This window comes from Selaginella moellendorffii, unplaced genomic scaffold (assembly GCF_000143415.4).
Source record: "Selaginella moellendorffii unplaced genomic scaffold, v1.0 SELMOscaffold_19, whole genome shotgun sequence".
In the NCBI taxonomy this organism is placed as follows: domain Eukaryota; kingdom Viridiplantae; phylum Streptophyta; class Lycopodiopsida; order Selaginellales; family Selaginellaceae; genus Selaginella; species Selaginella moellendorffii.
Genome location: NW_003314280.1, coordinates 1,448,424 through 1,466,955, shown reverse-complemented (window position 1 = coordinate 1,466,955; position 18,532 = coordinate 1,448,424). Strand labels below are relative to the sequence as shown.

General features: G+C 49.9%; 5 protein-coding genes, 1 long non-coding RNA gene and 1 other non-coding gene across 10 annotated transcripts; 4 read left to right on the top strand and 3 right to left on the bottom strand.

Annotated features, from left to right (window-relative positions):
* The first annotated feature begins 23 nt into the window (after nucleotides 1–23).
* On the top strand, nucleotides 24–97 carry TRNAE-UUC. The gene has a single exon. It is a non-coding gene; the product is annotated as a tRNA-Glu (tRNA).
* A 182-nt stretch (nucleotides 98–279) lies between these two features.
* LOC9651518 (tubby-like protein 4) lies at nucleotides 280–2,711 on the top strand. Its single transcript, XM_024677396.1, has 11 exons — nucleotides 280–492; nucleotides 539–621; nucleotides 679–812; nucleotides 879–1,463; nucleotides 1,544–1,646; nucleotides 1,704–1,883; nucleotides 1,961–2,007; nucleotides 2,083–2,182; nucleotides 2,245–2,421; nucleotides 2,481–2,548; nucleotides 2,597–2,711. The coding sequence occupies exons 4-11, from the start codon at nucleotides 940–942 to the stop codon at nucleotides 2,670–2,672; spliced, it is 1,275 nt and encodes a 424-aa protein (XP_024533164.1). The 5' UTR covers nucleotides 280–492; nucleotides 539–621; nucleotides 679–812; nucleotides 879–939; the 3' UTR covers nucleotides 2,673–2,711.
* Nucleotides 2,712–2,720: 9 nt separating this feature from the next.
* On the bottom strand, nucleotides 2,721–5,945 carry LOC112347129 (pentatricopeptide repeat-containing protein At1g09410, mitochondrial-like). The gene is made up of 3 exons (XM_024677478.1): nucleotides 5,611–5,945; nucleotides 4,956–5,334; nucleotides 2,721–4,871 (listed from the first exon to the last, which is right to left on the bottom strand). Exons 1-3 carry the CDS (start codon nucleotides 5,943–5,945, stop codon nucleotides 2,721–2,723), a joined length of 2,865 nt encoding a protein of 954 aa, XP_024533246.1.
* Nucleotides 5,946–6,117: 172 nt separating this feature from the next.
* LOC9651517 (tapetum-specific protein A9) lies at nucleotides 6,118–6,736 on the top strand. Its single transcript, XM_024677397.1, has one exon. It carries the CDS (start codon nucleotides 6,237–6,239, stop codon nucleotides 6,567–6,569), a length of 333 nt encoding a protein of 110 aa, XP_024533165.1. The 5' UTR covers nucleotides 6,118–6,236; the 3' UTR covers nucleotides 6,570–6,736.
* A 1,023-nt stretch (nucleotides 6,737–7,759) lies between these two features.
* On the top strand, nucleotides 7,760–9,733 carry LOC112347091 (RING-H2 finger protein ATL72-like). Its single transcript, XM_024677411.1, has one exon. It carries the CDS (start codon nucleotides 8,782–8,784, stop codon nucleotides 9,673–9,675), a length of 894 nt encoding a protein of 297 aa, XP_024533179.1. The 5' UTR covers nucleotides 7,760–8,781; the 3' UTR covers nucleotides 9,676–9,733.
* Nucleotides 9,734–9,961: 228 nt separating this feature from the next.
* On the bottom strand, nucleotides 9,962–17,654 carry LOC9650846 (protein TSS). Of its 4 annotated transcripts, XM_024677410.1 has the most exons (23): nucleotides 17,182–17,651; nucleotides 17,016–17,077; nucleotides 16,868–16,960; nucleotides 16,743–16,815; nucleotides 16,199–16,675; nucleotides 16,086–16,150; nucleotides 15,897–16,028; nucleotides 15,798–15,839; nucleotides 15,220–15,741; nucleotides 15,008–15,168; nucleotides 14,483–14,951; nucleotides 14,366–14,428; nucleotides 14,209–14,310; nucleotides 13,815–14,135; nucleotides 13,677–13,769; nucleotides 13,527–13,628; nucleotides 13,377–13,481; nucleotides 13,186–13,319; nucleotides 12,951–13,134; nucleotides 12,765–12,896; nucleotides 12,590–12,702; nucleotides 12,430–12,520; nucleotides 9,962–12,375 (listed from the first exon to the last, which is right to left on the bottom strand). In XM_024677410.1, the coding sequence occupies exons 1-23, from the start codon at nucleotides 17,249–17,251 to the stop codon at nucleotides 10,321–10,323; spliced, it is 5,661 nt and encodes a 1,886-aa protein (XP_024533178.1). In that variant the 5' UTR covers nucleotides 17,252–17,651; the 3' UTR covers nucleotides 9,962–10,320. The 4 variants fall into 4 exon arrangements, with proteins under 4 accessions (XP_024533178.1, XP_024533176.1, XP_024533177.1 ...); XM_024677408.1 differs by having other exon boundaries at nucleotides 15,897–16,150; nucleotides 17,182–17,653; XM_024677409.1 differs by having other exon boundaries at nucleotides 13,527–13,769; nucleotides 17,182–17,653.
* Nucleotides 17,655–17,905: 251 nt separating this feature from the next.
* LOC9651516 lies at nucleotides 17,906–18,417 on the bottom strand. Its single transcript, XR_002992665.1, has 2 exons — nucleotides 18,302–18,417; nucleotides 17,906–18,240 (listed from the first exon to the last, which is right to left on the bottom strand). It is a non-coding gene; the product is annotated as an uncharacterized LOC9651516 (long non-coding RNA).
* Between the last annotated feature and the right edge of the window lie 115 nt (nucleotides 18,418–18,532).

The window sequence follows — 18,532 nt, the reverse complement described above, 5'->3', positions numbered from 1 at the left end:
AAGAAATCTCTCATAAGTACAAATCCATTGTCGTCTAGTCCGGTCAGGATATCTGGCTTTCACCCAGGTGACCCGGGTTCAAATCCCGGCAATGGAAACTCAAATTTGAAACTTACCTTAGCTTTTTAACCGTTGACAGGATGTCAGAGGGTAAAATCTTATTGCATTAGTAAATGCCAAAGCTCTTGACGTCTTCTTCGAAATCAACCGTTTTCCAAGTAACGATGAGTGAAAGCAAAAGCTTTTCTTTGTCAGACGTAAATTTCAAATACTCTCAAGCCCGGCAAAAATCCCAATCCCAAGCTCCCAAATCCCCTGTATTTTTAGGGTTCTTGGATTGTGGGGGTAAATTCGTCCTCTCCACGGCTGCTGGATCTCTTGGCTAGCTACATTCTTCCACTTCCTGTGACGATCACGAGGTTTCTTCCAGTACGCATGGATTGATTTAAGCGCTCTTCTTAGCATCTGAGGATTAATGGATGCCGCGACAAGGTAACCGAATGCCACAGCCTTTCTCTCGTCGATCAGCGGTGTCCAGGCGCGGTCCAAGGTCACTGTCGCTCAGAAAGAAAGAGGGAAGAACACTCGCAGGCAGGCCTCTTGCGCGCTATCTCATTCATGGTATATGTGGAAAATTCAATGACTTCACGGCCTTACATCATCTAATGCTTGTGCCAGATCTCAACGTGGTGACAAGCAGCGAGAAACCGAGCTAGATCGAAAAAGCTCTCTGGCATGGACCACGAGGAGACAACATCACCACCACCACTATGGGACTACTGACGATCCACTCGGCAAACTTATCGCACCAGGTGAGCTTGCTCTTTAATTTCCAGTGGAAGTTCCTTTGCTGAAGTGTTTGAGCGGGAGAAATCCAGTGCCTGGCAGCTGCTGCTCCGACCCATCTTCCAGCGACTTTGCTGCTGGAGGAGGAGGATAATGTCCAGCAGCGGTAGCAGCAAGCTCAAGAAATCCTCCAGCCACCAGTCCTTCAAGTCCTACTTGAATCCTCTCGGTGGCTCTCTAGACAAGGAGAAGTCTTCCAAGTCGTCTGGCGGCCATGGAGTCCTCGTCGACTGCGGTGGCGGTGGTGGCTCGGCTCTTCCAATGCACCTTTGCCACAGCTCCTCGGTGCAGCGCAACGTTATCGACGTTCTCAAGGAGAATGCCTTCCGTTCTTCGTCCTCTCCAGCGCTGCGCAAGAGTCGAAGCCAGAGGCACCACTCCTTCGATTCCATCGTCTCCAAGTCGGAGCCACTTTGCGAGCTCAACCGGGGCCCCTTGAGCGCGTCCAAGAAGCACAACAGGAGCAACAATGCCGGGGATTTGAGCTCGAGCAACAAGAACAAGTCTGGCGAGCTTTCAGGCGAGACTCCGCTGTTTTGTGCCACTCCAAATCACCGGCTTTATGTCTGGGACGAAGAAGCTGCTCCTGCCTCTGCGTGGTCGACTCTTGGCAACAGGTTCTTTCCTTCTCCTCTACTTATCGTGCTTTGTTCGAGACTTCTCTTGAGAGGCTTCTCTTTTCTTTCTTTTTCGGCAGAGTTTTGCTCCTCAAGCCTTTGCCTGTGGATGTGGGGAAGTGTCGATGCTACATTGTTCGAGAGCATCGAGATGGTCCCTCGGTTTACTCGCTCTACACAGATGTAAGTGAAACTCTGCTCGGTTTTCTTCGAGTTAGTGGCTGAAAGTCTTGTTGTCAGGAGGGCCAAGGTCGACAGGATCGTTTGCTGGCTGTTGCTCGTCACAGACGACGGGTCGGGCGCTCGGAGTTTTTGATCGCTCAAAGCACCATCGGAACGGTGCTACAGTCGCAAGACGAAGGATATTTGGGAAACCTGGGAGCGAACCTTGTTGGATCGCGGTACCAACTTTGGGAACAGGTATTGGAGCCTTCTTTTGCTTTACTCTGGTTGCCTTTTCTTTTGAAGCTTGTTGTATTTTATATCCATGGCTGCAGGGGGATTTTTTAAGTGCTCGACAGAAGGTGCTTCAGGGCGTTGTGACGTGAGCGTTTTCCAGCTTAAATGTCATCCATTTGATTGACAGCTAGTGCTTGTTTCTTTGGCTTTCTTTATGAAGGTTCGAGCCGACAGTCACGACGCTCACGGGCGACTCCAGAAAATTGAAGGCTTTTATCCCGAAGTATCAGTCGATTCAAACAAATGGTTCTAGTATTCAGGTAAAACGCAGTCTTAGTGTTTCGTTGTTCTTTCGATATTCATATGTTCCGGGAACTCGCAGTTTAATTTCGGTTTAGGAAAGGACTGGGAGGAAAACATGAGCAATGTCAAGGAGCTCGTATCTAAAACACCTCGTTACAACAATCTTTTAAAAAGATATGAACTCGACTTTCGTGAGTCGTCAAAAATGGGCGCCAAGATCAAGACCTCGGTTAAAAACTTTCAGCTGACAGTTGAGGTACCCAAAAACTCTCCTTTTCTCCGGAAAATTGACAGTTTTGTTTTTTGCTGATACAGGACCAAGGTAAGCAAGCTGTTTTGCTACTTGGGAAGCTGAGCAAGTCCACCTATGTCATGGAATACCGGTAAGCATGCTTGACATGGCTGGACTGTAACACTCCCGTGGTTTCCAGATTTCCATTGACAGGATTTCAAGCTTTCGGCATCTGTTTGGCTTCCATCGATTCCAAGCTATGCTGCACAGTGTAAACCGCGACTCCAAAAACTATTGACAGCTAAATCTCCTTCGCTGAGCTCTCACAAGTTTAGCATGCTCCAGGAAATGTTTCTCACAGGTTCCTTGTGAGTCAAGCAGCTGCTAAGCTCTCGAGCCATCCTAGCCTGACTAGCACGCCCAAAGACATCCACCATCGCGAAGAAATGCTCGGGGAGATAATCTAGGCCATAGTCCACCACCGCAGACGAGAAATACTCGCGGCTCTTGTCGATAGAGCCTTCGTGGCTGCAAGATGAAAGAATACTCGTGAGAGCTACCTCGTCCGGTTGGAAACCACATAAGCTCATAGCTGCCAGCGTCAATGCTACGTCTCTCCATTCTCCAAACTGCGAATAGCCGCTAAGCATTGCGTTGTAAGACACCGACGTTGGATCTGGCATGGTTTTAAAGAGAGCCTCGGCTTGGAGAATATGCCCATTGTGGGCATGTGCTGCTAGCGTGGTATTCCACGTCACTGCATTGCGCTCGTCCATGGAATCGAACACCTGCTTTACCCTGTCGAGCTTCATACATTGGGCATATGTCACGATCACTGCGTTCCAGACGAAGAGATTAGGGTAGGGGATTTCGCGCAGCATTGCGTCGGCGAGATCCAGATGCCCGGCCTGGGCATAAGATTTGATCAGCGTTGCCCAGGAGATCGCGCTGTGCTGCGGCATCCGGTTGAAGATCGCGGTGGCGGACTCCAAATCCCCTTGCGAAGCGTAGCCAACGATGAGCGCGTTACCAGAGATTGTGTCGCGGACGGGCATCGAATCGAACAGGCTCACGGCTTCCGCGTGTGTACCCCCACTCTCGGTGTAGCCTGCGATCATAACGCTCCAGGATATGAGATCCCTCTCGGGCATTCGATCGAACAGAGATCGCGCGCTGGCGAGATCCCCAGCCTGGACGAATCCAGTGATCATCGCGTTCCAGGTCGCGAGTCCCCGGATTGGAATGCTCTCGAAGATATCCTTCGCCTCGTCCAGCCGGCCATTTGCCGCGAGCGCGGAGAGCATCGCGGTAGACGCCATGGCGTTCACCTCGGGCATGGAAGAGAATGTCCGCGTAGCATCTTCCAGATTCCCCCTGTCAGAATATGCCGCCAGCAGCGTGACGCACGACGGAATGTTCCACTCCGGCATCGCATCGAAAGAGGCTTTCGCGGCGTCTATAAGCATATTCTGTCCGTACGCTGCCACGATGGCGTTCCACGTCACTAGGTTGCGGTACGGCATTGCGTCGAAGATTCGCTTTGATTCCTCCAAATGACCGTTCCTTCCGCAGGCCGCGACCAGGGCCGTCCATGACACCACGCTGTGGCAGGGCATCTCGTCGAATATCCGCCACGCGGCGTCCATGTCACCGGATTGGCCGTACGCAGTGATCAACGCCGTACACGCCACGAGGCTCATCTCGGGCATTTTCTTTAGCAAGCGAGTGGATTCTTGGAGATGGCCGTTTAGGGCGAGCGCAGAGACGATGGAGCTCCAGGAGAAGATATTTCGCTCCGGCATTTGGTGGAAGAAGTTCTTGGCATCCTCCAGGCAGCCATTCTCGCAGTAAGATTGGAGCATCGCGTTCTCGGCAACGAGATCGCGCTCCGGCATGCTGTGGTAGATCAGCTCCGCATGCCCCAGGTCAGATGCGCGGAGCAAGGCCGTGGCGGCAACCATATTCTTGGGATCCGGCATTCTTTCGAACAGATCCATGGCCTCTTTCAAGAATCCCTGCTGCGCGAGTGCCGCGATGAGGATCGTGCTAGAAGCGGCATCCTTGTGCGGCATTCTCTCCAGCAGCTCCATCGCTTCTTGGAAATGGCCGGTCTGGGAGTACGCCTGGATCATCGCGTTCCAGGCCAGGGAATCCTTGCATCGGGCATCCATGGAGTCAAAAATCGCCTTGGCCTTGAGCGCCAGGCCTGCCTGAGCATAGGCCGTGATCATCGCAGTCCAAGAAACGATGTTCTTCTTCCGGCCCAGTCCCTGGAATAGTCGATCGGCCTCCGCGAGATCGCCATTCCTTGCATTGGCCACGATCAAGGTATTCGTGGCCACTACCGTTGCTCTTGGCATCATCTCATACATCTCCTTTGCCTTCTCCAGGTCGTCGTTTTGAGCGTAGGCCGAGACGATGGCGTTCCAGGCAACCTCATCCCTCTCGGGCATCCGATCAAACAGCTCTTTCATCTCCTCGATATGCCCGTTTTGGGCATACGCTCCAAACATGATGTTCCACGAGAAGACATTGGGCTCCTGGATCCGATCAAAGACCTTGGCAGCGTCGGCAATGCGGCCACACTTGCCATACATCTCGATCAGCAAATTCGCAAGGTACCTGTTACTCCTGTGCTCGCTCCTCGCTATCCTCAGATGGATCCGTCGGCCCTCATCCAGGTTCTTGGAACTGGTGCAGGATCTCACCACCCGGATGAAGCTCTCCAGCTGATCGTCGCCATGCTCGACACCATCCGGCCGCGATTCTCCGGCAAGGAGCCTGCGAGTTCTAAAAGGCAGGCTCCTGGAGTCAATGCTTGGTAGCTGTGAAAAGGACATGGCGTTGATCCGCGGTGGTGGAAGATCATTGATTCCGGGTCGACCACCACCTCTTAAAATCGGTGCAAGCCGCGTGAAGGCCCGGGAGAAATAAAGTCTGCAAAAGAGAGGTAGCTCAAAGTTCTTTGGTTTGGTCAGCGGGGTCAATCCATCACATTGATGGTGCTCTGTTTTTATGGATGCAGCATTCGTTGCCGATCGCGGTCACGCTCCCCCTTATTCTTCCCTCAGGCAGCACCGATCTCGACGCCTTGCCTCTCACGAATCCAGCGCGCAACTGCAAGTCGCAATCTCGTGCTGGGCTCTCAATTGCGGTGAGTTCTTCGGCAGGATCAGGGTCACATTCAAGCGCCTTGGTTGGAGCTAAGGATACATTTCACCACCATTCAATTCCGCAAGTGGTAGCAGCAGCAGCAGCAGCAGCAGCAGCAGCTCAGCAGCGGCAATTATGCCGGTGACGAGGAAGATTTGGGCTCGCGTTTTCCCGGGCAGCGCCGGTAGCAGCCAGCGGCAGCAGCAGAGGAGAATCTCGCGCTCTTCGTACCAACACATCAGAGTGAGCAGGCGGAATTTGCGAGTCAAGCGATTCAATGTGGCGATTCCTCCTCTCTTCTCTAGCCGGATCCTCAAGAGGATGAGGGCGCTGTGCTCGCGAGCCAGCCCCTTCCTCAAGCCCTTGTTCTCGGGCCATGGATTCCTCCTACACATCGCCGCGCCAAACAAAGCTCTACATTAAACCCTAAGTTAAGCTATTTAAAAGTTTGAAAAGCCCGCGAATCGGGACAAAGAAGGCGCGATTTCACGCTCGTAACGTGCTCGCTCCACAAGCTTAGTGTGGGTGGCAGAAGATCATGTATCCCCAGCTAAAATCCCACAGCGCGATCGTTCCTCCACAGCGCTCCAGGATTTAAAAACAAATCCAATCGATCCAAGCCAGGGATCATCTATACTAGTTTGGGAGACTTCCGAGCTTTTGGGATCGTCAGCCCAAGAACAGGAATGGCGAAGGTGGTGGTGCTTCTGGTGGTGTTTGCGGCGCTGCCCATGGTGGAAATGGGGAATGGCTACTGCTTCTTGGCGGATATACAGCCTTGCATTCCCGCGATCAAGGCCACAGGGCCCAGGCAGGCTCCCACCGCTGCTTGCTGCGACTCCATCTCCAAAACCTCCCAAGTTTGCCTCTGCCAGGCCGTGTCAGGGCCCGAGACGCCCAGGGCCGGCCTCTCAGTTGGAAAGGCGCTCGTCCTGCCCCTTGAGTGTGGGATCAACGTTCCCTCTGGAACTACTTGTGCAAAGTTTTTCTTGGTTGTTTTCGATCTAGTCTTTGCTTGAACAGGTCGTCCAGTTCCAAACTAAGGCACTGGGGTTTTGGAAGAGGTGTTTGTCGATGTCATTCTAAATCATTTTCCACTCTCCTCCCTAGATCTTGTTCGTGGCTTTTTCCCTATCTTAAACTCGCAACGAGGCCTCATGATCGTGAGGAAGAACTTTTGGTTGTTTCTCGTGTTGCTTCTGTGTGGGCTCTTGTTCTTGTTGCTGGTGCGTGCGCGGGCTTAGATTCGTACGCCCACAAAGCGCACCTGACAGACGATAAAAAGAATTATAAGAAGGCAAATACGAACAGGATGGAAAGATGCTTTGGCGTGGAGAAATGAGCATTTGTGGGGAGTCAATCACTGTTCCACGAGCTATATTCTTTATTCTTTTTTGCTTTATATCTCGAAGAATTTGGCTTGGCTACGTTGCTCTTGGCCCCCAAAACTGTCCGAGAAACGAGAAAGCGAAAATACGGAGAAGACCTTAAAATGGTCACTTCTTCCGGGAGGGTCCCTTGTAGCACTTTTGCTCCGTGGGGTGAAGCGATATCACCATCTGTTTGTGGCTGTGCCTGTCACGCTGCAACGTTGCAAATGGCGTGAATGATTTGGAGATTTCCCCAAAAAACCCCCCCAGGTGAGAGATGAGACAAGAAACGCTTATATATTAGACCCATGGTCATCGCTGGTAGACAATCTATATCCTTGTTTCCTTTTCTTTCCCTTCTTTTTTCGCCTGTATCTCTCGTCGGTTGAACGATAAACAAATGCGAAGGTCCAGAAGCTTGCAGTTCCGAGATCACTGTCGCGATCCATGCCGAGACCACATGTAGAGATGAATCGCCAGATATTTGAGCACGTCTTAACGTCTCATTTACGGCCTTGCCAATGGACTCAAAGTCTTCCTCTCCCAATCCCTTCTGGCCTGCACTTTTGAGTAATCTCTAATCTCTCTCTCTCTCTCTCTCACACACACACACACACACAGAGATCTTTCGCTTTCAAGAGATTCAATACACCAGTTGCCGTTCCCAGGAAAATGCACATGATTCTTCACTCTTCTCTTTTACTCACGCACTGATTCACAAAATCAAAGCCGCCACCTTCTCTTCACGCTTATTACCTCTGGCCTCAAAACACTGATCTATGTGTGTGTGTGAGAGAGAGAGAGAGAGAGAGCACAAAATTCTATTTGTTTGTGTGTTCTTTGTGTCGCTCTCAAGGGTCAGGGGCTACGTTCCTAGGCCCGCAATGGTGGGCTCTCACGTAAATGTGAAAGAGGGAGTGGAGATTGATGGCACTCTCTTTCTTGTGGTGGTGGAGAAGCAGTGATCTTTGCGAGGCAGATGCTAGAGGAAACGTGGTTTGGTTAGTCTATGCTTTCTTTAATCCCATGGAAGGGGACTTGTGGAGAGTGCGGAGAATTTAAGTGGCCAGGGGAGTTTCGCAAACTTCTCTCCCTCAACTACAATGTACGCACACACCGACGTTTAGACACGCGCGCGCACTCGAGATCCAGAGAGCCCGGGCATTACTTACAGCTCCGCAACAAAGAGGGAAAAGAAGAGTGTGTGTCAAAGCCAAAAGGCGCTTCACATCTGAAAGGAGCTCTCCTCTCTTTCTGATTTGAAGGGATGAGCGGTAGAAGAAGAAGGGGACTGGAGCGATTTAGTCTCCTGTGGTCCTAGGATCAAGGAGATGAATTGAATCACAAGTATCCAGAATTTCTCTCATTTCTCTGTCCCTCTCTTTTTTTTCTCTCCACAGAGGTAGTTGAACCATAGTAAATGTAAATGCTCTCTTTCTGCAAGGCAACAGAGATTGCGAGGGGGGGAGGGAGAGAAGGAAGAGGGTCTGGCTATGGGAGAACAGAGAAGACAAGTTTTTCTGGTTTGATTGTAAGCTGTGGTGGTGGTGGGGGTGTGTCTTTGTTTTTGTGTTGTTGGGATTTTGGAGAAGGTTAGCTCGTTTTCCAGGTGACAAATTTTTGTTCTTGGAGCTCCCAGGAAATCTCATTCCCAATCAAATTGTTTGTGAGGATATTTTGGAGGAAGCTTGCAGGCCAACAGGGGAGGAGGGAGGAGGAGGAGAATCACTTCAATCATCAAAATGGTACTACTACTACATGAGGGACTTCTTCCTTGAAAGTTACTTCCACACCTCTCTCTCTCTCTCTCCTCCCTCTTTATTCTTTCTCCTTTGATTCCTCCAGAAAAGAGTGTAGAAGGATGTTGCTGCTGCTGCTGCTCCTCATGCCTCCTTCTCCTTCCTCATCCTCTGACATTGCTGTGGTGATGGAAGACTTGGCACCTCCATGGCCTTCTCCTCCAGCCTCAAGCTCCGTCAGCAATGGCAATGGCATCAACGCAGCTTCTTTCCCAAGAACTTCTCCCTCCTCCTCCTCCTCCTCTCCCATGAGATTCACGGCTCTTCACGTCACCATGATCTTCATTGCTATCCTCCTGTGCGTCATCATCTGCGCCATTCCCTGGGACAACATCAAATGCAATGGCAGCAGCGCCGACAACCAAAACCAAAATCCTCACCACGAGCAGCCGGAAGAAACCGCGGCACTGGGCGACGAGGAGCAGCCGCAGCCGCAGCAGCAGCAGCAGCCAGCCTCGGGCCTGACCAAAAAGATAATCAAATCCTTCCAGCTGGTGAGGTATGGATCATCGTCGCTGCGGGAAAAGGCCGAGAGCGACACCAGCGGCTGCGGCGGCTGCTGGACCGAGTGCATGATCTGCCTCAGCGACTTCCGGAACGGCCAGATGGTTCGCATCCTCCCACACTGCAGCCACGGCTTCCACCGAAAGTGCATCGAACAGTGGCTCCACTCGCACACCTCGTGTCCAATCTGTCGTAACGCACTGCTCGTTCCAGGCAGTCCGGAGAAAACCACAGCAGCTGTGCCACACCAACACCGTCGCCATCATCACCAGCCTGAGCAGCAGCAGTCTGGAGCTCATCACCACCACCACCACCACCACCAGAGCCAGCTAGAGCAAGTCGTAGTCGTCGATCCGGAGAGTACTCAGGTCGAGGAGGCCGGGGAGCGAGCTTCCGACGATCAGGACGGCCAGAGTGTACATAGCCGAGCTTACGTTGTTGATTCAGACTGAGTTGAGATGATGAGATGATACCAGCGATGATTAATCTCGAGTTTTCTTCCTCCAGTCTTGTCCTTCTCTCCCAAAGACTTGATCTTTAGCCTTTCGTCGCGTAGCTCAGCAGGCATCTTCGTCGGTCTCGCATCTCTCTCCGTCTCTATCTTATCACTTCCTCCCAGAATATCTGACCATTCCGTAAGCCACTCCATTCCAGGAAACCAAAGCCGATGATACTGAACTAATCCAGTAACTAGTGATGCCGACATGTCCCAGTACTTGAGGTCACACGGACTGGATATCAGCAGCTCGCAAGGAGACGAGCGAGAGAGAGCTCTTTCGTATTCCTTTTCTTTCCCAGTTCTGACACTGGCTAAGTTTTGCTGCCACTGCTGCTGCTGCTGATGCTCCCAATGCTGCTACTACTACTGCTGCTCCATCTCCCATTTTTCTTCTTTCGGATCAATCACTCCAAAAAATTGAATCTAGCAAACCACCACCCCGGCAAATTATCCTCGAGAGCTGCATGCTTTGCTCTTAGCTGGCGGCTTGATTTCGCTGATTGAAGCTAAGCTTATCGGCGTCATTCGTCGTCGTCTTCTTCATTCTCGTCACTCTGGCCTGTACTTCGCCGGGTGAGCTAGACTATAGCGAGGCTGGTTACCTCACGATCACAACCGGCTGCACTGGAGGGATGCAATCTCCGCCATCGGGTCTGTGCACCATTCCCCCGTAGCCTTTGTGATGCGCACGGGTGCTGTGCTCGAAACACACGTCGCCGGAGGACGACTCTGTCGTGCTTCGTGCATCGCTGCCGTTCTCGGCAATTTTGTTGGTGGTGGCCTCACCGTTAGCTTGTGTACCATTTGATTCGTGAGTGCCGTGAAGAGCTTCGTCGCCCTCGGACTCGCTCTCGCTTGCAAGGTCGGCCCACAGCTTCGTCGCAGTAGAGCCAGAGGTTGATGCCGGAGTGACACTGCTCGTCCCCTCTGCTGCTGCTACTGGCATTTCTGCCTCACCACTGCCTTCGAGAGTTTTGATGATGTCCTCGGCTGGAGGAGGTGGAGGAGCACTCTCGAATCCCATGGGAACCATGGGCTCCATCATGAGGCAGTTCTGAGGCGCGCCAGCGGCGGCAGCGGCAGCGTATTCCATCTCGAGCTCACTGCTGTACTGGTAAACCGGTACTGCAACCATAAGTTGGCGGGGGTCACCTTTAACGAGAGGAGGAAAATCCAGCAGCTGCGACGAAAACCACGGCTTTCCGGGAACGAACTCCGCTGCGTTTGGGTTCATCTTCCTCCCACCGGGACTGAACTCGGCACCTGTGTTGGGAGTCACTGGGGCCGACTTTGATACTGTTTCGGATGGTTGCTGAGCTTCTTCCGGTATCTGTACCACAGGCTGAGGTTGAGGCGTTCGAGGAGCGAAAACGTAAGTCCTCTTCGTAGAGTTGAAAGGACCTTGTGATCTCGCTGGACCTCTGCCGAGATGAAACTGAGAGGACTTTTTGATGGGAGTGACTGCGACTGTCGTCTGTGTAACAGCCGCCTGTGACGACAAGTTTGCGTTTGGCAAACTCTTTCCATCCTTGAACGGAGTGACGACCACTGCCGGTCCTGTCGGGCTCTCCACGTTGGGGGGATTGGCGATGGGACTGAACGGTGGCGCTGCGGCAGAAAGCCTCTTTGACGATCCTCCATCCGAGTCTGTCTGCTGGTCCTCCACGTCCAAGGAGTCGCCGACTTCCTCAGCCATACTTTGCTGTGTTTCGGCCGTCGTCCCCACTTCCTCCACACCAGATGATTTAGAGTTTGCATCCTCAGCTGGCTGCGAAGGCCGTGCGTGGCGGTCCGGAGAAGCGTCACGTTCAGTACCATCCACGTCTTTTGCTTGAACTTCTGTAGCCTCCGGTTTAGATGATTCCTCCAACTGAGTCTTGTTGTCCACAATAGGTGGTGGACTCGTGCATGTCCCGGGTGGTGCCAATGCTATTTGTTTGTAGGAAAAGTGTCCCTTGCCAGAGGAAGCTAATCTTGGCGGTTCCGACGGTACTCCAGCTGAAGAAGAGGACGACACAGAGGCCGTCTCAGGATCCACACTGGCTACCTTCGCTTGATTGCTACTGCTCTTTACTCGTTTGATTGTGTACTGCGGAGAAGTTACTGTTGAAAGCTCGGGCACGTTATGCGTTGAGCCATTGCTGGAGGGAGACCTGTTATTGAAAAACTTTCCGAGCTTGCGGTAACCCAGCTCTGTTTTGACCGTCGGTGCTGCCGTTCCACCCGTCGGGGAGTTTCCAGCGCCATTATTTGACGAAATTGTGACTTTCCTTTTACCGGCAGCTTGCACAAGAGGCTGCTGCTCCTTATTCTGACCAGCGGCTAGCAAGTTCCTGCGATTGTTGTTCCTTGTGAAACCATTTGATCCTTTGCGCCAGAAGTTCTTGACAGCCCCGTTCAAATGCCGTCCTTTAGGCATTGCCTCTTGCCACCCATCGTCCTCGAAGAGATACGTGTCCTCCATCGCTGTGGATGGCGGTACCATTATTTTCTTATCCTCCATGATGTGATTGCCATTCTCTACCGTTGCAGGTTCGTTTAAAATAACGTCCGGTGGAGCTTCGCGTGGTGATTCCGCAGAGTCTGTGTCCGAGAAGCTCTGATCCTCATCAGCTCCCTCATCTGATGGCTTACTTGAGAGACCTTTAGAAGGCTGCAAAAAAAATATTATTATTATTGAGCAAATGCATAAAAGCGAAGGACGTACTTTTGAACGCTTTGGTTTGCGTTTGATGTTCTCCAACTCCTTTCTTTTGAGTTCTGCTTCAGCGTTGATGTATTCTAGCAAATCTGAAACACTGAGCATCACATTCCGAGTATCGTCATATTTGTTTCAAGCATGATTTCTTACATGGACCGAGTTATACCTGAGATGACCTTTGCTGGCGATTGAAGCATCTGGTTTTGGTGCCCCAGTTCGTGCAGCCTCTTGCTGCTCTACAGCTTTTGAGTCGAAATAGTCCAGCCAAGCAGCTGCATCCTACATAATGAAAGAAAAAGAACAAATCGAATAAAATAGTGCACTCGCAAATAAGTTAGTACCTGTGTGCGCAAGTCATCAGGACCAAGCTTAGCTTGCAAGATTTGAAGCGTTGTTTGCTCGTGCTGTACACTGAGGGAGTACGCTTCCATTAGCGAAAGGGCGATAGCTATGGCATGGTAGCTAGCGGCCGTCTAAAATCCAAAAAATTAGAACTCAGAACAGTTTAAACGTTCCCCAATCTTTACCTGGATGTGGTCCGCTCCTAAAAGTCGCTGGTTGCATTTCAAAGCTTCGTGAAGATATCTAAGCGCTATATGCACATTCCCTAGACCTTCTTCCATCATTGCAACGTTGATATATGTAGCTGCTGTGTTCGGGTGGGAGGGTCCACAGATCAGGTGAAGGAGGTATAAGGCCCGGTTGACATACCTGTAAAGAAGGTTAAGGTCATCAATTAAAAAGAATCACAAAAGAACGTACTTCAGAGCTAGTTCGGTATGCTGCAACCGGTAGTAAAAGACAGCCAGATCTCCATAGCTCTTCATGGTATCCGGATGGTCCAAGCCAAGCTCGCGTTCATTGATGTCTAAAGCCTTTTGTTGGTAGATGGTAGCCTGAGAAGCGTCGACAAACGTTTAGATTGTATAAAACCGCAAGTGACAAGACCAGACCTGATTGAAATCCCCTGTATGATACAATACCACTGCCAAAAGACTATAAGCTCCGGCAGTCATTCGGTGATAAGAACCGCAGACAGCCACCAGTTTCGCCAAAGCCTACAAAAATGGCATTAGCATACGTTTAAGAAACATCGTAAATACCTTCGTGCCGTAAGCAACCGCATCATCTAACTTTCCTTTATCCAGGGCAGTTTTTGACGATTCTAACAGTGTCCGTCCGTCCGCAGATGAACAAGCCGCTTGCTGCCGTATAATATAATCATTTACGGTTACCACAGAGAAAAAAAGTACCTTATAAACTGGAACCATGCTGATAATATCAGCGCTACTGAAGGGGTTAGGAGATTGGTAGTCGTAATCTCTAGGTGCGATTTCCACACCAACCTGAAAACACAATTTAGAGAGTAAAAGCAGACAGTTTACGTTTACCTTATGGCAAATGCCACGAAGAACTGCATACTTTCTTAACTCGGGCCGAGGATCAACTGACAGTGTCCAGCCAAATCTTTTCAAGGTGAAGGCTTCCAACCATTTCCAAGTCAGAAGCTCGGACGTATTGGAGGACTCGAGCATGGACTCTTTGGAAGGAGTTCCCAGCATTGCATTGAGTGCGACGGCGATTGAGACTGCTAGTTCGGATGGATGCGTGACAGCTGCAACCATTGCACGAAGTACATGCTTGAACGCTCGAACAACCATCTCATGAACACACAGAGACTGAATGTGTGGAAGATTTTTCGAGAGTTCAGCCTACTCTATCAAACAAAAAGCCAAATAATTAAAAGTTTGCATATGAAGAAAGAGAAAGAAACAAAAGACTTACCACCCGACCCAGGGATCTCATTCTGAGGCCTCGTGTGTGCATGAAGTCCGTCAACGTGCGCCCATCAACTGGTGATAATTCTAAAGATGCGAAATCGGACACCTGTTAAAAACAAAAATGTGACAATGATTACAAATGTTTGCATGTAAATGCATACCAGTTTAGGAAGCGCAACGTCATTATAGTATTGATCTGCTCCAGCAACAAGTTCGGGGACAGTCTGCTTAGAAGCAAACGTAAGCTTTGTTATATACAAAAATATATATTTTGTTACCTTCGAATGGAGGCCTATGTCCGACTCCTTCAAGCGAGTAAATGCTGCGTCTCCAAGTAAGCTTTTGAGATGCGCTTCCGATTGTACTTTCAGAGGATCTACTTCTTTTGGCTTTTCCAAACTTGCAGAAGAAGATTCTTGTGAATCACTGACATGATCACGCAAAGAATCCAGTGGCTTGGTCTTTTCAAGGACCGTCTTTTTATCAACCAGCTTCTCGTTTGTTTTTTTCTTTGGGTCTTGCTTGTTTGATCCCTTTGCATCAGCCTTCTCCGAATTGGCCTGTGTCTGAAGATGCTGAACCCAGCACGCTCCCAGTTCCCACCTTATAAATCCATCAGTCCTGTCTGACTCGTTCTGCAGCCCTTTCAAGCTTTCAGCCATTATCCTCTGAAGCACATCCCTGGACTTCCTAACTTCCTCAGGATCCACTGAAACGCTAGCCGTTTGATGCAGGAGACTTCGTAGGCTGAAAAAGTAATGTCATCAGCAAAACAAGCATAAAGAAAGTTTGAATGGGTTTACCTGTTGACGTTTAGAGCATTGGCTCCTCCCTCTGCCTGTTCCTCAACTTGAAGATCATTTGGTAAATTTATCATCTCTTGGGCTTCTTTAAGGCCCCTTGCTTCGACCAATGCCATATATTTTTTATGCCGGATCAGAACAACACCCAGCGTCGCAGTGTCCTGAAATTCAAACACACGAGTAAGAAAACGCAAACATAGCAAACTGCTTACATGAACAGTGGTGCTTTCGTCAGCTGCAATTCCTTTGAAGAGGTTCTTCTGAGAAAGCTCTTCAGGTGTCAGTTGTCGGCTATGAATAGTATCAATCTTGAAATCAACTTTTTTGCTTGCGTCTGTAACGTCCTGAGCTAGCAAAACATTCAGGGACCCCGCTTCTTTAACGAGAAAATGTCCACGGTCGTCAATCAGAGGTACATCTGGCAGCTGTTCCGCATCTTTCAAAACTGATGTAGCATGAACTAGGCACGTGTCTACGAAAAGGCTGTGAAGAAGAAAGGCTTTCCTGTCCCGAACCTGGCGTTCTTCATCTGTCTTACACGGCATGCGCGCTAGAACCATGAAATCCCGAGACCATTCCTTCTCAACGCTTTCATCGTCTCTTCCTTGTCCTCCACCATTACCACCCCAAGTCTCGTCTTCTGAAGGTAATGGAGGAAATGTTGATGGAGCCTCTGCTGCAGTGGGTGGAACCACCCAGGTGTTTGATCGAAGTCCATACGGGATGTTTCCAAACTACATGCAGCAAAGACATAAGCCCCTCTCAAATTTGTAAAATAAATCCAGCTTACCTTGTTACGTTCCACAAATGCCTTGATAAGGTCATCGTATGCCTGTTAACGTCACGTCATAAGCAAGTCAAACATTAAAAGCGAGAGAGTAAAACATACGTTGGCAAAAGCCTTGCTAGCGTGTCGAAGCAGATTGACAAGTTGATAGAATTTTGTCTGAGGCTTGCCAGCATTGTAGAATCCCGAGGTACAAGCTACAGCCGTTACGAGTTTGCCGTTGCATAATCTTACCTGCAAAATGAAAGTAGCGGGCCTAAGATCAAAGCAACAAAATTTGAGAAGCCTTACATCAATTGCAAAAAACTCCCCTTCAGCAAGATTTTCGCATGCTTGTCTCGTCGATCTCCGAAGAACTGAAAATAGCAGGATCAGTGAAGCGGAACCAAAAAACAAATTCTTACATTGGATTGGTGCAGTGAGATGGGAAAAAGAAAAGAACTGGTAGAACTGGCCAAGCTTCGATGGAGGACACAACTTGTCGATGTCACCTTTCTCTGATGCCTCTTTAGCTTCTGCAATAACAGCTGCGGCCTCTGATTTTCCTTTCGACTTGGAGGTTCCTAGCTTCTTAATCTCCCCGTTCCTTCGAGCATGATCTCCTGCCTGTTTTGTTTTGCCGTCTTCATCCTTGTCCGGATCAGCCTTGTTGCCGGCAGCAGCAATCAGCTTTTGTTCCGCTTCTTTGGAAGCTACAGTATTGTGCTTTTGATCCGCTTCTTTGGAAACAGCCGAGTCTTCCGTTGAAGGAGAATTCTCTTTGTGACTTCCGTCATGAGTATCAGTCAGCTGCTTCCCTGAAGGCCCAAAACACGCTGTGCTTGAAACAATGTCCAGAAGCCTTCTGACGTGTGTGATTGCCTTTTCCTCGGTGTAATCCTCTGAAAAAACAATCGAGAAAGAATAAAAACGCTGTAGTCTAGCAAAGTGTAAATAAAATAATGGCACCTTCGACAAGAGTAAGAACGCAGGGTTTAAGAACAGCGATCTCCAACGAGTCCCGCAAACGACCTCCTTTTATCTGGACACCAGGGATGGGTGAAATTTTCCAGAGGGAATTCCAGATCTCTTACCTCGTGCGCGAGCGAGAAATTCGTGAGATGGCACGTCTCCACATTGACGGCCAAGAGGCGGCGCACATCCAGAATGCGGTCCGTGGAAATACCCTGCGCGCCATCGATGAATCGATCATTTCCAGCGAAAGAAAGCGCGAGCGCTTACCTTGAGCGTGATCTGCGTGCCCGATGGGAGATGGACAGTAACATCGAGCATCACCGGCAGCGCTGCGAGGAGCAAGAAACCACGACATTGTGAGCGCCATCGCCTAAACCCCTAAAACCTAAAATATCTCAAAACGCAAACGCTGGATGGATCTTTGGGTGCTCACTCTTCTCTTCCTTCTTCTTCTTCTCGCCTTTGGGCTTGTGGACTTTGGCGCGCCCCGCGCGAGGTGCCATGGCGAGTGCGAGCGCTTAAGCTACAGCGCTGGAGCTGGATGGTAGCGCTAGAGTATTCTCGATCACTAAATCGATCCTCAATTCAATCGGATCAATCCCTGGACGCAATGTGGCCCTTGACGCATCCGGTGCTCACGGGAAAGCAATTAAATTCCACGGCTTTGCCGGAGCAAAACCACTGAGATTTTGGATGCGATTCTGTATCGCGCTGGCTGGAGGAAGAATCAATCCCGAAAAAACTCTAGAAGAAGCTTACTTGGAAAGGAAGGAAGAGAAGAAGAGAGGAAACAAGCAAGAGATCGAATGGCCGAGAGATGGACACCCACACTCAAAGATTCAAAGGGAAAAAAAATAAGAAGAATGAGAAAAGAGAAGGGCAATCTTATGTCCACAAAAGCAATGGCCTTTTAGATCTTTTTGTGTGGTTCTCAAAAATAAGTAAAATTAGCTCCAAGCTCCTGTCGACACACACAGTTCTCTCCCGCGGTGGGATGCTCACCATTCAAATCATATCACAATACCACGGATAAGGCCACGTGTCCAAATTGCGCATATTCTACTTTGATTCCAACTTTCCCTTTTTCCACCAACTAGAAAACTATATAGAAGTGCAAATCGGTATGGTTGTTTGATCGCTCTCGTACAACGCTAACGTACAGCACCTTAAAAGCAAATCTTATCTTCGCAATCTTAAGCTCTCGATTTGGCTCGGTGATTGCCGGGCCTATCTCTTCGCACTGCCCGGACCTATCTGCTTTGGCCGAAGCTATCCAGTCCCAACCTCTCCTGCTTGTCTCTTTTAGTTCCTTCCGGACTTCATTGAACCATTCCTCTTCCTCCTGCTGGAATTCTTCGAGATAGAAAAACTCGCGGTGCTCATTCTATTTCCTTGTTGTTTTTGGAAGTGGAAGTCGCAATCGCGGAGTTTACTGCCTGACTTACCGCATTCAAGCTGTCTGAATCCTTTATCTGTTTTGGTGATGGTAAGCCTGGAAGAACGATGCTCGTCAAAAACAAGAGACAGTAAATGCAATGCGGAAAAATCCATACCCGGTTTTGTGTTTCTCCGGTACCACGGTTGATACCGAGGAGTTTGTTTGCTTCTATTTTATTTCGCTTTTTGCTCCATGCTCATTTGTCTCGTCTTCGCTGTACGTAAAACCGTGACCGCAAAACTAGACGAAGAGCCGCATATTTGTACCATTCTTATCGTGCCAAATGCCACCCTTGCGACAGGGAAGTCTCCTGCCACGGGGTGGAAGACCGGTCATTCTCGCAGTC